General features: G+C 37.6%; 1 protein-coding gene across 1 annotated transcript; it reads left to right on the plus strand.

Moving 5' to 3' along the window:
* The first annotated feature begins 8,176 nt into the window (after positions 1 to 8,176).
* LOC145105341 (uncharacterized) lies at positions 8,177 to 9,115 on the plus strand. Its single transcript, XM_079042461.1, has 4 exons — positions 8,177 to 8,203; positions 8,281 to 8,710; positions 8,803 to 8,921; positions 9,008 to 9,115. The coding sequence occupies exons 1-4, from the start codon at positions 8,177 to 8,179 to the stop codon at positions 9,113 to 9,115; spliced, it is 684 nt and encodes a 227-aa protein (XP_078898587.1).
* Positions 9,116 to 19,043: the final 9,928 nt, after the last annotated feature.

Below are 19,043 nucleotides of genomic sequence, written 5' to 3' on the forward strand. Positions count from 1 at the left end.
CTAGAAGATTTTGTCCAAGGCCCCTTGGATAAGGGGTTAGACTGCTTGGTCACCAAGAAAAGGAATCTAGGGCTTATCCCTTAAACCCTAGCTTTGGCACCAAGTTTCCTCAACTATATAGGGAACTCCTAGCTCTTGTTTTCGTCCATCCCTTCCCTATACAATCCTTGGATGAAAATTGCTTCTCCCGTCTCCTCTCTCTTTTATATTATACTCTTGCTAGCTTGGGTGGGGTTCCATTAGAGGCACGACACTTGTGGCGCTTGTTTCCAAGAGATCAACAAAGGATAATTCTAGTTTTCTGCGATAACAACTAAAAGGTTTGTAATCCTAAAACCCTCTCCTCCAAATTTCGAAAATATCCTAGGGTTTCTAGAGTTCTTTTTGATGTTCTTAGTTATAGGTTCAAAAGAGAAAATATAGATCCTATTTAGGTTGCATGCAAACTTAAGAGTTTTATTTTTGTTTCTTTACCTAAATCACATAAGTGATATCAAAGCATTTGGTTAGTTTTCTATTGACTATCTATAATATAAGAATAGATCAATTAGGGTTTATATAAAATAAACAATAAAAGGCCATAATTTTGACTAGGGATAGGGTTTTAGAAACCCTAGCCTCCACCCCTTGGATTTCGAAATTAAGTACTAGGGTTTTGAAAACCTATCCTTCCTCCCCAAGTATATTCGAAAATGGTACGTTATATATTAGGGTTTCTATTGAATATCTATAGCCTAATTTTTGAAAATTAGAGGGTAAGGATTAGGATTAAATTATTTGATTAATTTAATTAGATAATCCTTAAATGATTTAATTGATTTAATTAATTGTTAATTAAAAGATAATAATTAAATCATTATTAATTTATTTTAAATTTAATTAATTGAATATTAATTTCGAAATTTAAAATATAAACCCTAGTATTTTGAATATTTTAAAATACACCTTATGCTATATGTAATATTAAAAGCTTAATTATTATTATATGTATAAGACTAAAGTCAGTCAAATCGCTAGTACGCCTCATTCATGAAGTCATACTATAAGGGGAGTTTAACTAAACGGCCTATAAAATGACTGCCATTAGGTATATACACTTACCCACGGCTCCCTTGTATGGTGCATGGTCGTTAGCCGAATGGATTTAATAGGACTCTAATTCTCATTAAAAGTATAATGCTATTAAAAGTAACTAAACCTTTTATTAAGAATCCGAATCTTAGTTACTTTAGGAAAAATGTAAATTTGCATGCTAACCCACGAAATTGCACATTACACTTTATAAGTCCTTAGTGGAGAGTGTGTGGTTAACTAGCACACTAATAGGGACTAATAAAGAGTTGTAATGGGTATCTCATAAATTATCATTATTGATGGAGCGTGTGTGGTTTACCAGCACATCAATTGAGATGATAAACGAAATTGAGGTTACCTAGCACATTTTCATGGTTATTCACTTAATTTCGATTATTTTTTGGTGGAATTGGTAAATCGTTATTTACCTACCTTTATAAAATTTACAATTAGATTATGGCATCCATTTTCTAAGTTGTGATTATATAGTTGGATCCTAGCCTTAATATTTTATTTTGGGTTTCTATATTAAGGATTATTGTTAACCAACTAAAACTACTTTCTTTTATAGATGTCTACCAAGGTTCATGTTTCTGCTTCCTCATCCTCCTCCCATCATAACTTCTCCTTGCTATCGATCTTCTCCAAAGTCATATTGGATGGTTCCAATTATAATGACTGGATGCGAAACATCAAAATGGCACTTCGCTTCGAGAACAAATAGTATGTGCTCGAAAAAGAACTCATTGAAGTCGAAGAGGCCAATATCACTCCTGAAGAATATGCCTCCTATCAAAAACAATACGACGATGCAACAAAAATTAATTGCATCATGATTTCCACAATGACCCCTGAGTTGCAGAGATTCTATGAGGATTACTGGCATTAGGAGATGAACAAGGACCTTATAAAAAAGTACATATGCAAGCTCGTCAAGAAAAGTACGAGGTGGTATAGTCCCTCATGGCGTGCAAAATGAACGAGGGAGAATTTGTCTGTAGCCACGTGCAGAGACTGCAACGTTACGTGGAGCGCCTTGTTAGGCTTAATGTGCACTTTGATGAGAAGTTGGCTATTGACATAGCCTTGAACTCCTTACCAAGTTGTTATGATCAGTTTATTCTAACTTATAATTTGAACAACAATGAGACCACCTTGGCTCAATTGCACAATCTACTACAAACAGCTGAGGTAGGAATGAGGGGTAAGAACTCAAACTCTAATCCTGCTAGTGCTCCGTTCTGGCTATTGGTTAAGGAAATGGGAGAATGGGAAAGGTCCTCCAAAACAAAACTGGAAGGGAAAGTCTCATGATAGGTCATCAAGTAATGGACCCAAAGGAAAATCCAGTTCTAACGCTCCTCTAGTTTCTAATCCCAAAGAGATCACATGCTTTTACTACAACGAAAAAGGGCATTGGAAACGTAGTTGCCCAATGTATCTGCAAGTATATACACTATTTCATCTAATAACTCATCATCTTATCGTCCTTGGGTCCTCGATACAGGATGTGGTTTTCACATATGTTCTGATCTGCAGGGGCTAAGAGAAAGTGAGGAGGTGGAGCATGGAATAATGAACCTAATCATGGGGAATAGGAGATCTTCACTTGTCACCAATATTGGAGTTTATAGTCTACTTCTTAGTAGTGGTGTTTGTTTAGATTTAATAAATTGTTGCTACTCATTAGAAATGACACATAACATTATTTCCTTTCATGCATTGTTCAGACAAGGTTTCAGAGATTCTTTTAATGATTTGAATGGTTCTATTTCAGTTTATAAAAATGGTGTTTTTATATATGAAGCTTTACCTTGTAATGGTGTGTATGAAACGGTGACGTGTATAGACAATTTAGGGAATTATGTATTTCAAATTGACTCGTCTAATGGTGTAGACAAAGCATGCTTATGGCATTGTCGTCTTGGAGATATGAACATCAAACGCATCACCCAACTCCAAAAGGATAGAGTGTTGGAATCATTTGACCTAAGGTCAGATGATGCATGAAAATATTGTCTTTTGGGTAAGATGACATAATCACCTTTCACTGGATCTTATGAAAGAGGTGAAGGTTTGTTGGACCTCATACACACAGATGTGTGTGGGCCCTTCAAATCCACCACAAGGGATGCAAATCGATTTTATGTAACATTTATAGATGATTATAGTAGATATGGTTATATTTACATAATCAAACATATAACAGAAACCTTTGAAAAGTTCAAAGAGTATAAACATGAAGTCGAGAATTAATTGGGTAAGAAAATAAAGATGCTTCGATCAGATAGAGGAGAAGAGTATATTAGTATCGAGTTCCACGACTACCTCAATGAATGTGGAATTGTTTCACAATTGACCCCTCCTAGGACACCAAAACTTAATGGTGTGGTTAAGAGGTGTAATTGAACATTGATGGACATGGTTCGTTCCATGATGATTCAGGCTACTCTTCCAAATTCATTCAGGGGGTATGCCTTAGATACTACCGCCCATATTCTTAATCTTGTCCCAACTAAGAAGGTTGAAAAAACACCTTACGAGATATGGACATGGAAAGTTCCCTCGTTAGCACATGTCAAGGTTTGGGGTTGTGAAGCTTTTGTTAGATGAGAGACTCACGAAAAGCTTGAACCTCGAAGTGAGAGATGTATTTTCATCAGCTACCCACAGAAGTCCTTTGGATATTTATTATATAGACCTAGTGTGGTCTTTGTAGCACAAAGAGGAGTCTTTCACGAGAGAGAGCTCATATGCAAAGAGAACAATCGGAGCACCATTGAGCTTGAAAGGATTCAAGAGTCAACCGATGAAGGAACCTCTGAAGACCCTAGGGTTCAACCAGAGGAAGAGATTCCAGTTGAACCAATTGACAATTCATTACCTCTTCGTCGGTCTAGTAGAGTGAGCATTCCACCGGAGTTCTATGGTTTCCATATAACTACAGATGGTGATACGTTTATCAGTGATAGTACACTGGTAAATTTGGATAAACCAAATAACTAAAGGAAGCAATGGCAGGCTCTGAGGTAGCTAAATGGAAAGAGTAAATGGATAGCGAGATCAAGTCCATGTATGACAACCAAGTTTGGAATTTGGTTTATCAACAACCTGGTCAGAAGACATTTGGTTGCAAATGGATCTTCAATAAGAAGACCAACATGGATGGTAATGTGCACACGTTCAAAACACGATTGGTTGCAAAGAGCTTTACTCAAACCCAGGGGTTGACTATGATGAGACCTTCTCACCAGTCACTAAGATAAAATCTACTAGGATAATGCTAGCCATAGCTACTTTTCATGACTATGAAATTTGGTAGATGGATGTCAAAACCTCGTTACTTAATGGGAAGTTGGCTGAGGATGTTTACATGAGTCAGCCAGAGGATTTTGTTCATGCACACATTCCTAATAGAGCGTGTAATCTTGAGAAATCAATCTATGGATTGAAACAAGCATCTCGCATACAGAATCTTTGCTTCGATGAGAAAGTCAAGGAGTTTGGTTTCTCTAGAAGTATAAATGAGTCATGTGTATATGTCAAAGCTAGTGGGAGTATAGTACCCTTCCTAGTATTGTATGTTGATGACAGACTTGTTATAGGAAATGACATTCCAACTTTGCAAGAGGTTAAGTCTTGTCTTGGAAATTGTTCCGCTATGAAGGACCTAGGTGAGGCTGCCTATATTCTGGGGATAAGAATTCTAAGGGATAGGAGTAAAAGACTAATTGAACTTATTCAAAGTACATACTTGGAAAAGGTTCTAAAACGTTTTAGTATGGAAAATTCCAAGAAAAGAACTGCCCATTCAGAGTAATACTAAACTGAGTAAGACTCATAGTCCGAGTATCGATGCAGAGATAGCAGAAATAAGTCGGATTCCATACGATTCCGCCGTTGGATGACATGTACTCACCCTGACGTGTCCTTTGCTTTGATCATTGTCATTCATTACCAGGGAAATCCATGTAAAGCTCATTGGATAGCAGTTAAGAATATTGTCAAGTATCAGCGAAGGACTAAGGACTGGGTCTTAGTACTTGGTGCCAGTGATACATTGAGAGCAACTGGGTATAGTGAACCCCATTTTCAAATAGATAGAGATAACTTCCGTTCTCAATATGGTTGGGTGTTTAATTTAAATGGAGGAGCAGTTACTTGGAAAAGTTCCAAGCAAGAGATAGTTCCTGATTCTACCTATGATTCAGAGTTCATAGCGGCAAGTGAAGCATCGAAGGAAGCAATTTGGTTGAATAACTTCAATGGATATCTTGGAGTTGTTCCAACCATTAAGGAGCCGATGGAACTTTTATATGATAATGAAGGAACAGTTGCTTTGACAAAGGAGCCAAGAGATCATAGAAGATCAAGACATATCGACAGAAAGTACCATTTCATCAAACATAGAGTAGAAAAGGTCACCTCATTATGAAGAGAATATCATCTGAAGAGAATCCTGCAGATCCACTCACAAAGGGTCTAAGTAGGGTTAAACACATTCAGCATGCAAGGAGCATAGGTCTGAGAGATGATATTAGTTTTAGTCAATGTTGCACAAATCGGCCTAGGCGCTAGGCGGAGCTCTACCGATGAGGTTTATGGCTAATCTGCCATTGTAATCGGTTTGGTCAACATCGGTCAAAGACGAAACTAATCGGAGCTAGGCGCTTTAAACGTTCAAAAGCGGTCAATAAAAATTCAAAAACAATTAGGGGCAAAAATGTCAATTTGAAAACTTTTATAGGGTTGGTTCCAAATTTACTCATTCGAAGTATTGGGAAAATGTATTCTCCTCTCGTCTCAACCATGAACAGACTGAGAAATTGAACCACCGACATCCTCTTCTTCTGATCACGTTGTCGCCTTTTTCTCCGGTACGACCCTGCTCAACTTCGATCTTCGTCATCGCATTCTCGAGTTAGAGAAGCCCGCCATCTCATTCTCAACTTCGAAGCTCGCGTCAGGTATCTCATGTTTGAGTCCACCCCTGCTCCTCCGACGCCGTGTACTACACCGGAATTCCTCTGACACCAACTCTTATTATCGAAGAAGGTTAGTTCTTCTGGATGACTCAATATTCGCTTTATTATTGCTTGATTTCACCAGTTCTTGTTCATTCTTTGGGCTACTGATTTCCATGCGAGCCAGATTCAGAGTAACGTTACTTTCGTTTGTTCTTTCGTTGCTTGATTTCACCAGATTCCATGTCAATATTAGGTCTATTGTTGCTTGATTTAACTATGAAGCTGTTAAGCAATTGAAGGTAATTGTGAATTGTTATTTGTTAGTGAACATGTGATCGTGCATAATCTATCTTCTTCTGCATCTGTACATGATGTGAAACGATTAGAACCTGGAGTTCTTAACTCACTTTCCGATATGTCTAATTCTCTTTGCAAATGCTTCTCTAAAGCTTTATCTGAAATTACATATTTACCTAGGCATTTGTACTTACTTCCTTTGTACAGCTTGCAAATAAAAGTGTGTTTCTTGATTGTTCAACATGAATTATTGTAGGGCTCATAGTACAGATGATTGTTTTTCTTGAGCTACCTCATTAAGATGATTGCAGAATGCTAGTTAGATTTGTTCAAAATGGATGTTGTACTTGTATAAAATCCATATCAGTGATCAAACTCAAATTTTTTTACATACCATTGTCGAAGCAATGACATTTATTTTTGTTAATTCATATCAGTGATCAAAAACATTACATCTATCAAGAATTTCTAAGCTGTTAATTCATTTTAAATGTGTTAATGTGATGTTTTTTTATAACAGTTGACAGTCAATGACATATAATGCTTCTACTACACCATCTGTTGGATCCACTGCCACCGGTGCATATAAACGTAATTCGGATGATGTTGGTTGGGAATATGTTTTTGTCCCAGATAAAAGCAACATGGATAGATTGAAATGTACCTTGTGTGGAAAAACATTTAGCGGGGAGATTTCTAGAATGAAACAACATATTGCTCATGTGACGGGTAATGTGTCTACATGTCCAAACTCTACAAAAGATGATCAATTGAAATGTAAGAATTATCTTAATGAAGGGAAGTTAAAAAAGAGAGCTAAACAAGTGCATAATGAAGGATTAAGGGTGGAGGCAAGACAATAATTTCATGAAGTATAAAATTCGTTGGTGTCGAAGGAACCAAATGTTATAGGCCCCATGGATAACTTTGCAAACATAATAAACCCCAAAGGAGCTTTGTAGGCGGGAAAGGGAAAAAATGTTGATCTTAACGGTCCATAAATTCATTAGTAGGTGGACATATGAGAGTATGATTCCTTTTCATGCCTTTGAAAGGGATAGCTTCAAAATGATGTTGGAGGTTATTGGCAAATTTGGAACCGGGCTTCCTTATCCTAATAGATATATTCTACAGCATGAGGTTGAATGAAAAAAAAAATTGTTGAAAAAAAAAAGAAAATGAATGGAAAGAGGATGGATGCTCGATTATGACAGATGCTTGGTCCGATCGAAAGAGGAAAAACATTATCAATTTATGTGTTAATTCGAAGATGGGTACCATTTTTTATCTTCAAAAAAATGTTCCAGTGAAACACATACAAGACAACACATATATGAGTATGTGGAATCTTGTATACAACAAGTTGGTCCCGAGAATGTTGTTCAAGTTGTGACCGATAATGCCACGAATACCATGGGGGCGGCGAAGTTGCTAAAAGAGAAAAGACCATCTATTTTTTGGACATCATGTGCGACACATACCATTAACCTTATGCTTGAAGGTATTTACATTATTTTGTTTATTTATTGTATTTATTATTTTATTTGTTTATTACTTTATTTAGTTTAAAGATGTTTAATTGTATTTAAAAAATTGTTATTTAATCGTGTTTATTTTTTCAAGGTATCGGAGCACTCCCAAGGTTTAAGAAAATCCTAGATCAAGCAAAGAAACTAACCATATTTATTTATGCTCACCAAAAAACTTTGGTGATGATGAGAAGTTACACCAACAAAAGGGAAATTATCCGACCGGGAGTCACAAGATTTTCTTCCGCCTTTCTAACATTACAAAGTTTGTCCGAAAAAAAGAACAACTAAGACATATGTTCTCTAGCAATGAATGGGAGGAATGTAAATTTTCTGGTAAGCCTAAAGGGGTCGCCTCATATAAAACAGTGACAAGTGTCCAAATTTGGTCTGGTGTGACACAATGATTAAAGGTGTTCTCCCCTTTGGTGAAAGTCATTCGAATGGTTGATGCGGATTGGAAGCCCTCAATGGGTTTTGTTTACGGGGAGATTAAAGTTACAAAAGAAGAAATTATCAAATCTTTGGGTGGTAACGAGAAACATTACAAGCGAATTATAGATTTCATAAACACAAAGATGAAAATTCGGCTAGATTCAAACTTACATTTAACATCTTATCTTTCGAATCCATATCATCATTATAAGGATCCACAACTCCAATATGATCCCGATGTAATGGATGCGGTTTTTGATTTTTTTGATAAATTACTTCGTGGAGATTTAGTGATGCAAAGGCAAGTCGTAACTATTGACTTGCCAAAGTACAAGAAAAAAGTTGATAGATTTAGTTGCGATTTTGTAATTAAACATTGTAAGGTGAACGATGCCGACTTCGATCCGGGTAACTCGTTTTCCTTTTAGTTATCTACTTATCCGTTTTATACAAATTTGATATTTATCGATTAATAATGTGTTTTTGTTTCAACACCATAGCTAGTTGGTGGGGACTATTTGGTGGCACAATTCCACATTTGACAAAGATTGCAATGAGGATTCTTTCTTTAACTACTAGTTCATCGGGTTGTGAAAGGAATTGGAGCACGTTTGAAGGGGTTAGTAATATAAAGAATTAAATATATATTTTATAAAATTTAAATATTAAGCATGTTTAAAGTCTTTGTTGTGTTTAAATTTGTAGGTACATACGAAGAAACGAAATAGATTGGAGACAAGGAAATTTAACAATCTTGTTTATGTTCAATTCAATGCTAATTTAATGGAAAAAAAACAAAAAGAGAAAAGATAGAAACATGGAAGTGCTATTAGCAAATCATTCTCTCTCGGCTCAAGAATGGATTGTTGATTGTGATGATTGTGATGTAGATGAAGTAGACCCCAAAACAGTTGTTGAAGCCATAGCAAACGATGTTAGTCAAGCACCTCAAGAAAGTCCAAGAACGAGGGAACTTTTAGATGAAGATTTCGAGTCCGAGAGTGAGTCGCAAGTGTTAGAAGAAGAGGAATACGAGTGGGATAGGGTTCAAATAATGGAAGTATGCGGAGAAGATTAGAAGAAAATGTGCATTTATTTTTGAGCTATTTAAACTGATTAATGGACTTGTTGGATGATGATTTTGTGTGTTTCTTAAACTTATTATTAAACTTTTATGCTTATTTTGGATGATGATTTGTTGTGCTTGTTAAACTTAATAAGTTATTATTAAAATTTTATCCTCATTTACTTATATTCTTAAGATTAAACATAGATTAATAAATTTTTGAATAATTTTCTTAATAATTAATGGTCTCCGATTAATCCCCCGATTAATCCCCGTCTAGCCGATTAATTCTTAACCCCAGTCCACCAACTAGCTAACGTCTAGCGTTTTCTACAACCATGGTTTAAGTAGTTAGTTACATTTTCTTTGAAACTTGTAACAAAGTAAATGTAATTGACATTTTGTTTGAAACTAGCTAATGACATAGCAATGGTATTGCTACAATGTTCATGAGTACTTAGAAATGGAGACTTAAGTAGTGGATAAACCCACGCTCTACTAGAATTACTTCATGGAATTTTCACGAGTAATTATGATACGATAATATCTTATAATCTTAAAACGGAGATATATGAGTTGTAGTTTATAATTCGGTTGTGCATTGATAATACGTAAACATATCAGTAATTTGATGTTATAAAACGTATTGTCATGCATGATTTGATGAGTAAATAGTGCAACCATATAAGTAAAAAATTATTCGTTCTTTTTGCCCTAACGGGAAACACAATATCTTTGGGCCCCTCGGTGATTTGTTGTTGACTTATAGTGTCGGGTCCGTCCAAGACTAAATTGATGTGTTCAATTAGAAGTTCTATGTCATTACAAATCAGAAATCGGGAAACAAAGTCTTGGACAATGAGATTGATTCTATTCCGTGTCTCGTGTTCGAATGGTATCTTGCAGAACAGAGAATTATATGATCACTTATGCTAGGACATGTAACTGATTGGGTCAGGGTTCGACAAGGGCTTTTGGAGGCTACAACTTGTTGATCGATTCAGAAGTTAAACTGGCAATTATAGTTATAGACTTATCCAAGTGGGAGACTGTTGGATTTGGTGTCTAAGCCCATAACTAGAATTGGTATATACTTGAATTAATAGTAGCACAGTCCTTTTGGGTTGCCCTCAAACCTAGCAATTAGACATGATGATTTTTAGAGAGAGAGAGAGAGAGATTAATTTATTATGTGAATAATAAATTAAATAAATGATTTATTAATGTGTTATGAGAATAATATATTAATTAGAAATCATATTATTTAATTAATAATTAATAAGAAATTAATTAGAAGTAGTTTTAGGATTAATTGGATTAATTGAAGGTATAGGGATTGTTTGGTTATTTATTGATAGTTAAGAAAGGAAGGTTCTAGAACCTCACGGAATGAGGTGGATGAAAATCTCCAGGGAAAGCGTAGAAGATTTCATCCAAGGCCCCTTGGATAAGGGGATTGGGCTGCTTAGTCACCAAGAAAGGGAATCTAGGGCTTATCCCTTAAACCCTAGTTTTGACACCAAGTTTCCTCAACTATATAAGGAACTCCTAGCCCTTGTTTTCATCTATCATTTCCTTCTACAATCCTTGGAAGAAAATTGCTTCTCCCCTCTCCTCTCTCTTATATTATCCTCTTGCTAGCTTGGGTATGATTCCATTAAAGGCACGACACTTGTGGTTCTTGTTTCTAGGAGATCAACAAAGGATAATTCTAGTTGTTTTCGATAACAACTAAAAGGTATGTAATACTAAAACCCTCTCTTCTAAATTTAGAAATATCCTTGGGTTTCTAAGGTTCTATTTGATGTTCTTAATTATAGGTTCAATAGAGAAACAATAGATCCAATTTAGGTTGCATGCAAACTTAAGAGTTTTATTTTTGTTTGTTTACCTAAACCCATCAAATTTAACTTGTATCAGTTTGGTTGCTAAATCTTGATCTATGTGTATGCACTTTTGAAACATGAGGCCTTATCGTCTAAGTCACTTACACTTTACTTCAACCATTAACTCTTTGAGCCAATGGTCATTATGGATAGAACTATTAGGAACTTGACAATTACTCACTCACCGGATTTTGGAGTGCATTTTACCATCTCTATTTATGGAATGATAAGCATAGATCTTGATAGGGCATCCGTCGTAGGCTTGATTGAAAAATCATTGTTTCTTCTTTATACATATACACACTCATTATACATATATACACTCGTTTACTCATTTTTGCAACGAACGATTGTTTATGCAACCTTGTTTTCTCATTTTACAACGAAATACTATTTATGCAACCTTGTTTACTCATTTTAGTAAGAAACTAATGTTTATGAAAACTTGTTTACTCATTTTAGCAACGAAATTTCATTTATGGAGACTGTAACGCCCGTGTTTCTAGGCTAAGCATTAGTATATTGATGTAATAGTCAGGTCAACCATTGTAACCTATTTTGAAGTAATAAAGATGAATTATTTGAGTAATACATGAATTATGTGAATTTATGTTCTTATTACTTGTTTATAATGATATAATAAATAAAGGATAAAAATAAGCGTCAAAAATAAAGTGTTAGATAAACCTAATATCGATGAAGAAAGTTGTAGTGGTCGTGACAAGGATTCCGGACAGATAAATAACGCCAAAATCCGAGTTATAACGAAGAAGTTATGACATGTCGAAGTTTCACGACAAAACTGGCATGACGCTGTGTGACGTAAATAGTGAATTTATGATAGATGACTTTTTATCCTTAGTAATCTAAACAAAAGTCGTAGTATACATTAAACCGAGAGCGTGCATCAAAAGAACGCCCAAATCTGACTTCGTATGAGGAAGTTATGATTTTTGTAAGATTTGGCATAACAGTGCACAACCCGGAATTCGAATTTTAGATCGGTAGATTTTTAACCAAAAAAGTCTAAACGAGAAATGAAGATATCGTCAATAGGAGTTCAACGATAAAAAGACAGTCGAAAACGGAGCTCGTATGCGAAAGATATGGAGGAAACTTAGTCCCTACTCTTCGAGCGCGGCGAATTCGATACCATTTTGTAAATCTGAGACAGAGTGAGAATTAGCGGACGGTATCTAAATGAAAGTTGTATTACTTGTAAATACCAACGCGTGGATCTAAAGAAAGTAGATAATAGAGCTCGTATGCGAAAGATATGGACGAAACTTAGTCCCTACTCTTCGAGCGCGATAAATTCGATACACTTTTGCAAATCGGAGATAGAATGAGAATTAGCCGACGAGGTCTAAATGAAAGTTGTAGTACTCGTAAATACCAACGCGTGGATATAATGAACGTAGAAAACGGAGCTCGTACACGGAAGATACGGACGAAACTTGAGGCCTACTCTACGAGAAAACCCCTATAAATAAGAGATGAACTCTTCATATTTTCTTCACACCATAAACTTTTGTTTCTCTCTCTAACTTCTCTCTAGACTCCCTAAACCCCCCTAAAGCCTAGGAAACTTCCCTAGCACTAGAAGAAAGCCCTGGAGCGCTCGACGGCTCCGAGAAGACGAGCTTTTCGGCTCGGAAACGTTGCTCCAGCGAAGCCTGGTTTTTAATAAAAACCCGCTGTAAGTGAGATACGCCTACCATACTTTAAATATAGCTTATATATAAATATAATATCGTTATTATGAACCTATAAATAAGATTTATCAGTGATTCAAAGTCGTTATACTGATTGATCTACTTACGGGAATGATGTCTAGGCTGTGATTTAGTGAGGTGTTTAAAGTGGGATTTCCAAACAGTATACTTCGTATACCAAACGGACCCTACCTCCGATATGATCCTACCTGGTTGTTCCTTACTTGATAGATCATGAAAGTAGACTTTGAGTTAATGATGAATCTAGACTAATAATTAGTCGCAATGAATATTAGACTAAAATCTAGTGGTAATGATACTAGGTTTCGTCGAAAGAAAATAAATTAATAGAAGCGAAGCAATGTCTGAGTTCGGAATCACCACCTTAACAGGTGAGTGCATATTTACTTTCATATTACACATAGATATGAAGTATTTTATATAATTTACGTGCTATGTGTGCATATTATCTGTATACTTGCTATCTATGTTGGATGAACGATTTTATACATGTTTTAAATGATTTAAACTGTATATGTATTTTATATCTACAAAATGTGTTGGGTAAAACTGTTGGATTAATGTCTAAGTCCATAACTATATTTGGTATGTACTTGACCCGACCTGGCATGGTCCATTTGGGTTGCTCTGATTTACGTGCTATGTGTGCATATTATCCGCAACACATTTCTTAAAAATGTTGCTCTGATTTTCAAACAAAGCATAAACAAAATCGGTCTTTTCTGGCCGTGAAAATGGGGATGTCACAGTTGGTATCAGAGCATTAGTTTAAGCGAACTAGGAATTTGTAGGATTTCTAGACTTAAACTTAGAATGTTAGGCGATGATTGTGAGATGTGAGCACTAGATTATATAGGAAAGTATGCCTAATATGCTTTATGTGCTAAATGATTTATGACTTATATGCTATTATTTGTTCGGATCTATGGTCTGTTGCCGAACGGATCTGGAAACCTTATGTGTTCAGGATTCTAAACGGACGACTACGATATTAGAACTAACATATAAACGTTTTGGAGTGATAAGGACGATTTAAACGTCTATCCTAAAATAAAGATCTTAATTCACCTTATTCAGCGTATAGATCAAAATGGCAAGAACCCGCTGTGGAGTCGGGAATGCAAATGGGAACAGAAATCAACCCCCAGTGATACAGCAAATACTTGTTGTAGTAGAAGCGGCACCTGACCCAATCACCATGGCTAGAGTACATGCCATGATTCGGGCTATGTTAACTGAACAAAGGGAAGAAATGAGGCAGATGTTGCATAGGGACGAACCTACCATGCCCATTGAGCAACCTGAGCTGATTCCTGAGCAATCAGAGGAAGGGAACTATAGCCGCCATTTGAGTCTAGTTGGGACTCAGGGAGAACAAAGGAATGGCCCGGAGAGGGGAAATGACAAGGATGGGCGGATGTACAAGAATTTCTTGGGTGCAAAACCACTTAGTCTCTCAGGAAGCCTAAAGCCTGTAGAGATTACGGACTGGATCTCCGAAATGGAGATGGTGTTTGAGAGCTGCAGTTGTAGCGAGAAACAGAAGACTGTCTTTGCAGTTAGGCAACTAAAGACCGGAGTCTTGAGCTGGTGGAAGTTATTGGCAGATACGATGCCACGAGGAGAAGCCCTGAAGATGTCATGGGAAGAGTTATTGGAACAACTAAAGATGCAGTACTGTTCAGAGATAAATCTGATTGATTTGAACAATGAGTTCCAAAACTTGAAGAAGGGGAGAATGAGCATTGACGACTATGCTACTGCATTCACTGAGAAGATGAAGTTATTTCCATACCTGGTGCCAACCGAACTCTCCAAAATTGAGAGGTTCGCAAATGGACTGCCCGTCGACTTTGGTCCGACGGTCAAGATGGAAACCACTCTGAAGGCAGCTGTTCGAGCAGCTAAGAATGTAGAGACCCAGCTAAGGGAAATGGGTCTAGAGAGGGCCGAGCTTGGTGAGAAAATGAAATTTCATGGATCCTCGAGGTCCAGCAAGAAGAGTAAATTCTCGAAGTCTGGTTCGAGAGGAGGAGGAGCTGAAGCAAAATGGTGCGACAAATGCAAGAAGAAGCACCAAGGAAAATGTGACGGAGGGGTCACCTGTTTCAAGTGTGGAAAGCCCGGGCACTATACCAACGAGTGCACGTTCACTAAGAAGGTCTATTATGAGTGCAACGAGGAAGGGCACATTTCGAGGGACTGCCCGAAGAAGAAGGAGGCAGGAAGACCCAACATTCCACCGAAGCCGAAGGCAAGAGCCTTCCAGATGACGCTCGAGGCTGCAAAGGAGGCAGCAGATGTCGCTTCAGGTACCTTTCTTGTAAATGGTTTGCCTGCCAATATACTGTTTGATTCCAGAGCAAATTACTCCTTTGTATCGCATAGATTTGGTGGGAAACTTGCATTATCTGTAGAAAAACTTGATAATGCCCTAATTGTGGAAGTTGCCAGTGGCAAATTCGTACCTGTTAGTGATCGTATTAGGAAAATCGACATCGACCTAAATGGAAATGAATTCCACGAAGAGTTGTTGCCCATAGAGTTGAACGGTTTTGACATCGTTTTGGGAATGGATTGGTTTAGCGCCAATGATGCTGAGATTCTTTGCGGGAAGAAGATAGTAAGGGTGAACCCACCCGGAAAAGAGTCATTTATGGTATACGGGGACAAACACAATGTAAATTCTGGAATCATCTCCCTGATGAAAGCCATAAAATATTTTTCCAGGGGATGTGCATCATACTTGGCATTTGTTATCGATGCTAAGAAGGAAAAGAAGGAGGTGTAGAATATACCGGTGGTGTGTGATTATCCGGAGGTCTTTCCCGAAGATCTTCCTGGATTATCACATGATAGACAAGTAGAGTTCAGAATAGACTTGTTACCAAGAACAACGCCGATAGCAAAAGCACCATACCGATTAGCACCGACAGAGATGAAGGAGCTCATGACGCAACTTCAGGAGTTGTTGGACAATGGTTTCGTTAGGCCTAGTTCATCACCCTGGGGAGCTCCGGTTCTGTTTGTGAAGAAGAAAGATGGAAGCATGCGAATATGCATAGATTACAGAGAGTTGAATAACGCAACGGTGAAAAAACAGTACCCATTGACGAGGATTGATGACCTATTCGATCAGCTGCAAGGTTCGAGCTATATCTCAAAGATTGATATTAGGTCAGGATATCATCAGCTGAAGGTGAGAGAGCAGGATATCGAGAAGACTGCATTCAGAACAAGATATGGACACTATGAGTTTTTGGTTATGTTGTTTGGACTAACCAATGCTCCAGCAGCGTTCATGGATTTGATGAACAGGTTTTGTAAACCATTCCTTGATAAATCTGTGATAGTGTTCATAGATGACATTCTGATTTACTCGAAAAACCAGAAGGAGCACGACAGGCATCTGCGACAAGTATTAGAAGTCCTGAAGAAGGTGAAGTTGTATGCAAAGTTCTCCAAATTCGATTTTTGGATTCGAGAAGTCCAATTCTTGGGTCATGTGGTTAACCAAGAAGGGATAATGGTTGACCCAGCAAATATCGAAGTTGTGATGAAGTGGAAACGACCAAAAAGTCCCACGGAAATTCGAAGCGTTTTGGGATTAGCCGGATTTTATCGAAGGTTTATCCAAGGCTTATCTTCGATAGTTGCTCCATTGACAGCTTTGACCCACAAAGGAGCTACATATACATGGAGTGAGAAGCTCAAAGAGGCATTCGAGAAGCTAAAGAAGAAGTAATGTGAAGCACCGATTCTTTCTCAACCCGATGGAGTTGAAGACTTTGCAGTGTATAGTGATGCGTCGGGAGTCGGGTTAGGATATGTTTTAACTCAAAGAGAAAAGGAGATAGCATATGCATCTCGACAATTGAAAGAGCATGAAAAGAACTACCCCACTCATGATCTGGACTTGGCAGCGGTAGTTTTCGCTCTAAAGATATGGAGACATTATCTCCATGGCACGAAATGCAAACTTTTCACTGATCATAAGAGTCTCCAGTATCTCTTTAATAAGAAGTAATTGAATATGAGGCAACGATTCTGGCTAGAGTTACTCAAGGACTACGACTGTGAGATACTTTACTGCCCTGGTAAAGCCAATGTTGTCGCTGACGCTCTCAGTAGAAAAGTAAATCTTGAAAGTAAAAGTCCAAGAGCGTTAAGAATCGAAGTTGTCTCGACGATTGTGGAAAGCATCAAGAAAGCTCAAGAAGAAGCTTCCGAGAAAAATGACCGAAAGGAAGAACGTTTGGGAAAAACGTTAGTGTTCGGTACAAACAGTCAAGGACAGAAGGTATTCCAAGATAGAATTTGGGTACCTAAGATGGGAGGAATAAGAGATCTTCTGATGGAAGAAGCGCACAAGACCATGTACTCGATTCATCTCGGTAGCACTAAAATATATAGGGACCTAAAACCCTACTACGGGTGGCCGACGATGAAGCTCGATGTTGCGAAGTATGTGGCCGAGTGTGTGACATGTACGAGAGTTAAGGCACAACATCAGAAACCTAATGGGAGTTTAGAACCTTTACATGTACCCATGGGTAAATGGGAAGACATCACCATGGATTTTGTGACTAAACTGCCGAGGACGAAGAACGGTCACGATCTGATTTGGGTGGTCATGGATCGTTTCACTAAGAGTGCACACTTCATAGCAGCCAACGAGAGGTGGTCTATGGATAAGCTCGCAAATGATTACATGAAGGAGGTGTAAGACTTCACGGTGTTCCTCTTACGATTGTATCAGATCGTGATAGTCGTTTCACGTCAAGGTTCTGGAGAAGTCTACAAGAGGAATTAGGTACGAAGTTGTGATTAAGTACAGCTTACCATCCGCAGCCTGATGGCCAGAGCGAAAGAACGATTCAAGCACTGGAAGATATGCTGAGAGCATGTACCCCGGATTTCCAAGGTAACTGGGATGAGCACTTACCTCTGGTAGAGTTTTCCTACAACAATAGTTTCCACTCAAGCATCAAGATGGCACCCTATCAAGCGTTGTACGGACAGAAGTGTCGTACGCCGTCTTGTTGGCTTGAGGCTGGGGAAAAGCAGTTTATGGGCCCCGAGATAGTCCATGATACTGTTGAGAAGTTAAAGGTGATCAGGGAAAGGATGTTAGCAGATCAGGATCGTCAGAAGAGCTATGCTGATAAGAAAAGACGACCGATGACATTCGAAGTTGGAGATTATGTTCTGCTTAAAGTCTCACCGTGGAAGGGACTTATAAGATTCGGGAAACGAGGAAAGTTGAGCCCAAGGTTTATTGGACCGTTCAAAGTTCTTCAGAAGATTGGGAACCAAGCTTACAAGCTCGAATTAACCGAATAACTAGATGGTATTCATAACACCTTCCATGTGTGTTATTTGAGGAAATTCACGGGAGAAGTTCCCGACATAATTCTAATCTCAGAATTAAGAATGGATGAGAATAATAGGCTAATCGAAGAGCCCAAGGCAATCGTTGACCGTAAGACTAAGAAGTTACGAAGCAAGATGGTCGATTTAGTGCTAGTTCGTTGGAAACATTCGAATGGGCCGAATCTCACCTGGGAAACAGAGAGTGACATGATGAGTTGCTACCCACATTTGTTTGCTGATGCATGATTCCGAGACGGAATCATCCTAAGGGGGAGAGAATTATAACGCCCTTGTTTCTGGGCTAAGCATTAGTATAGCGATTTAATAGTCAGGTCAACCATTGTAACCTATTTTGAAGTAATAAAGATGAATTATTTGAGTAATACATGAATTATGTGAATTTATGTGCTTATTACTTGTTTATAATGATATAATAAATAAAGGATAAAAATAAGCGTCAAAAATAAAGTGTTAGATAAACCCAATATCGATGAAAAAAATTGTAGTGGTCGTGACAAGGATTCCGGACATATAAAGAACGCCGAAATCCGAGTTATAACGAAGAAGTTATGACTTGTCGAAGTTTCACGACAAAACCGGCACGACGCTGTGTGACGTAAATATTGAATTTATGATATAGGACTTTTTAGCCTTAGTAATCTAAACAAAAGTCGTAGTAT

Source organism: Lactuca virosa, chromosome 4 (genome assembly GCF_052849685.1).
Source record: "Lactuca virosa cultivar CGN04683 chromosome 4, Lactuca_virosa_CGN04683_v6, whole genome shotgun sequence".
Classification (NCBI taxonomy): Eukaryota; Viridiplantae; Streptophyta; class Magnoliopsida; order Asterales; family Asteraceae; genus Lactuca; species Lactuca virosa.

Bases quoted from the DNA above. Each gene is read 5' to 3' on its own strand.
- LOC145105341 (XM_079042461.1), top strand. From the start codon at position 8,177: ATGAATGGGAGGAATGTAAATTTTCTG. The intron at 8,204-8,280 runs GTAAGCCTAAAG...CAATGATTAAAG, and splicing joins GGAGGAATGTAAATTTTCTG to GTGTTCTCCCCTTTGGTGAA. The intron at 8,922-9,007 runs GTTAGTAATATA...TTAAATTTGTAG, and splicing joins ATTGGAGCACGTTTGAAGGG to GTACATACGAAGAAACGAAA.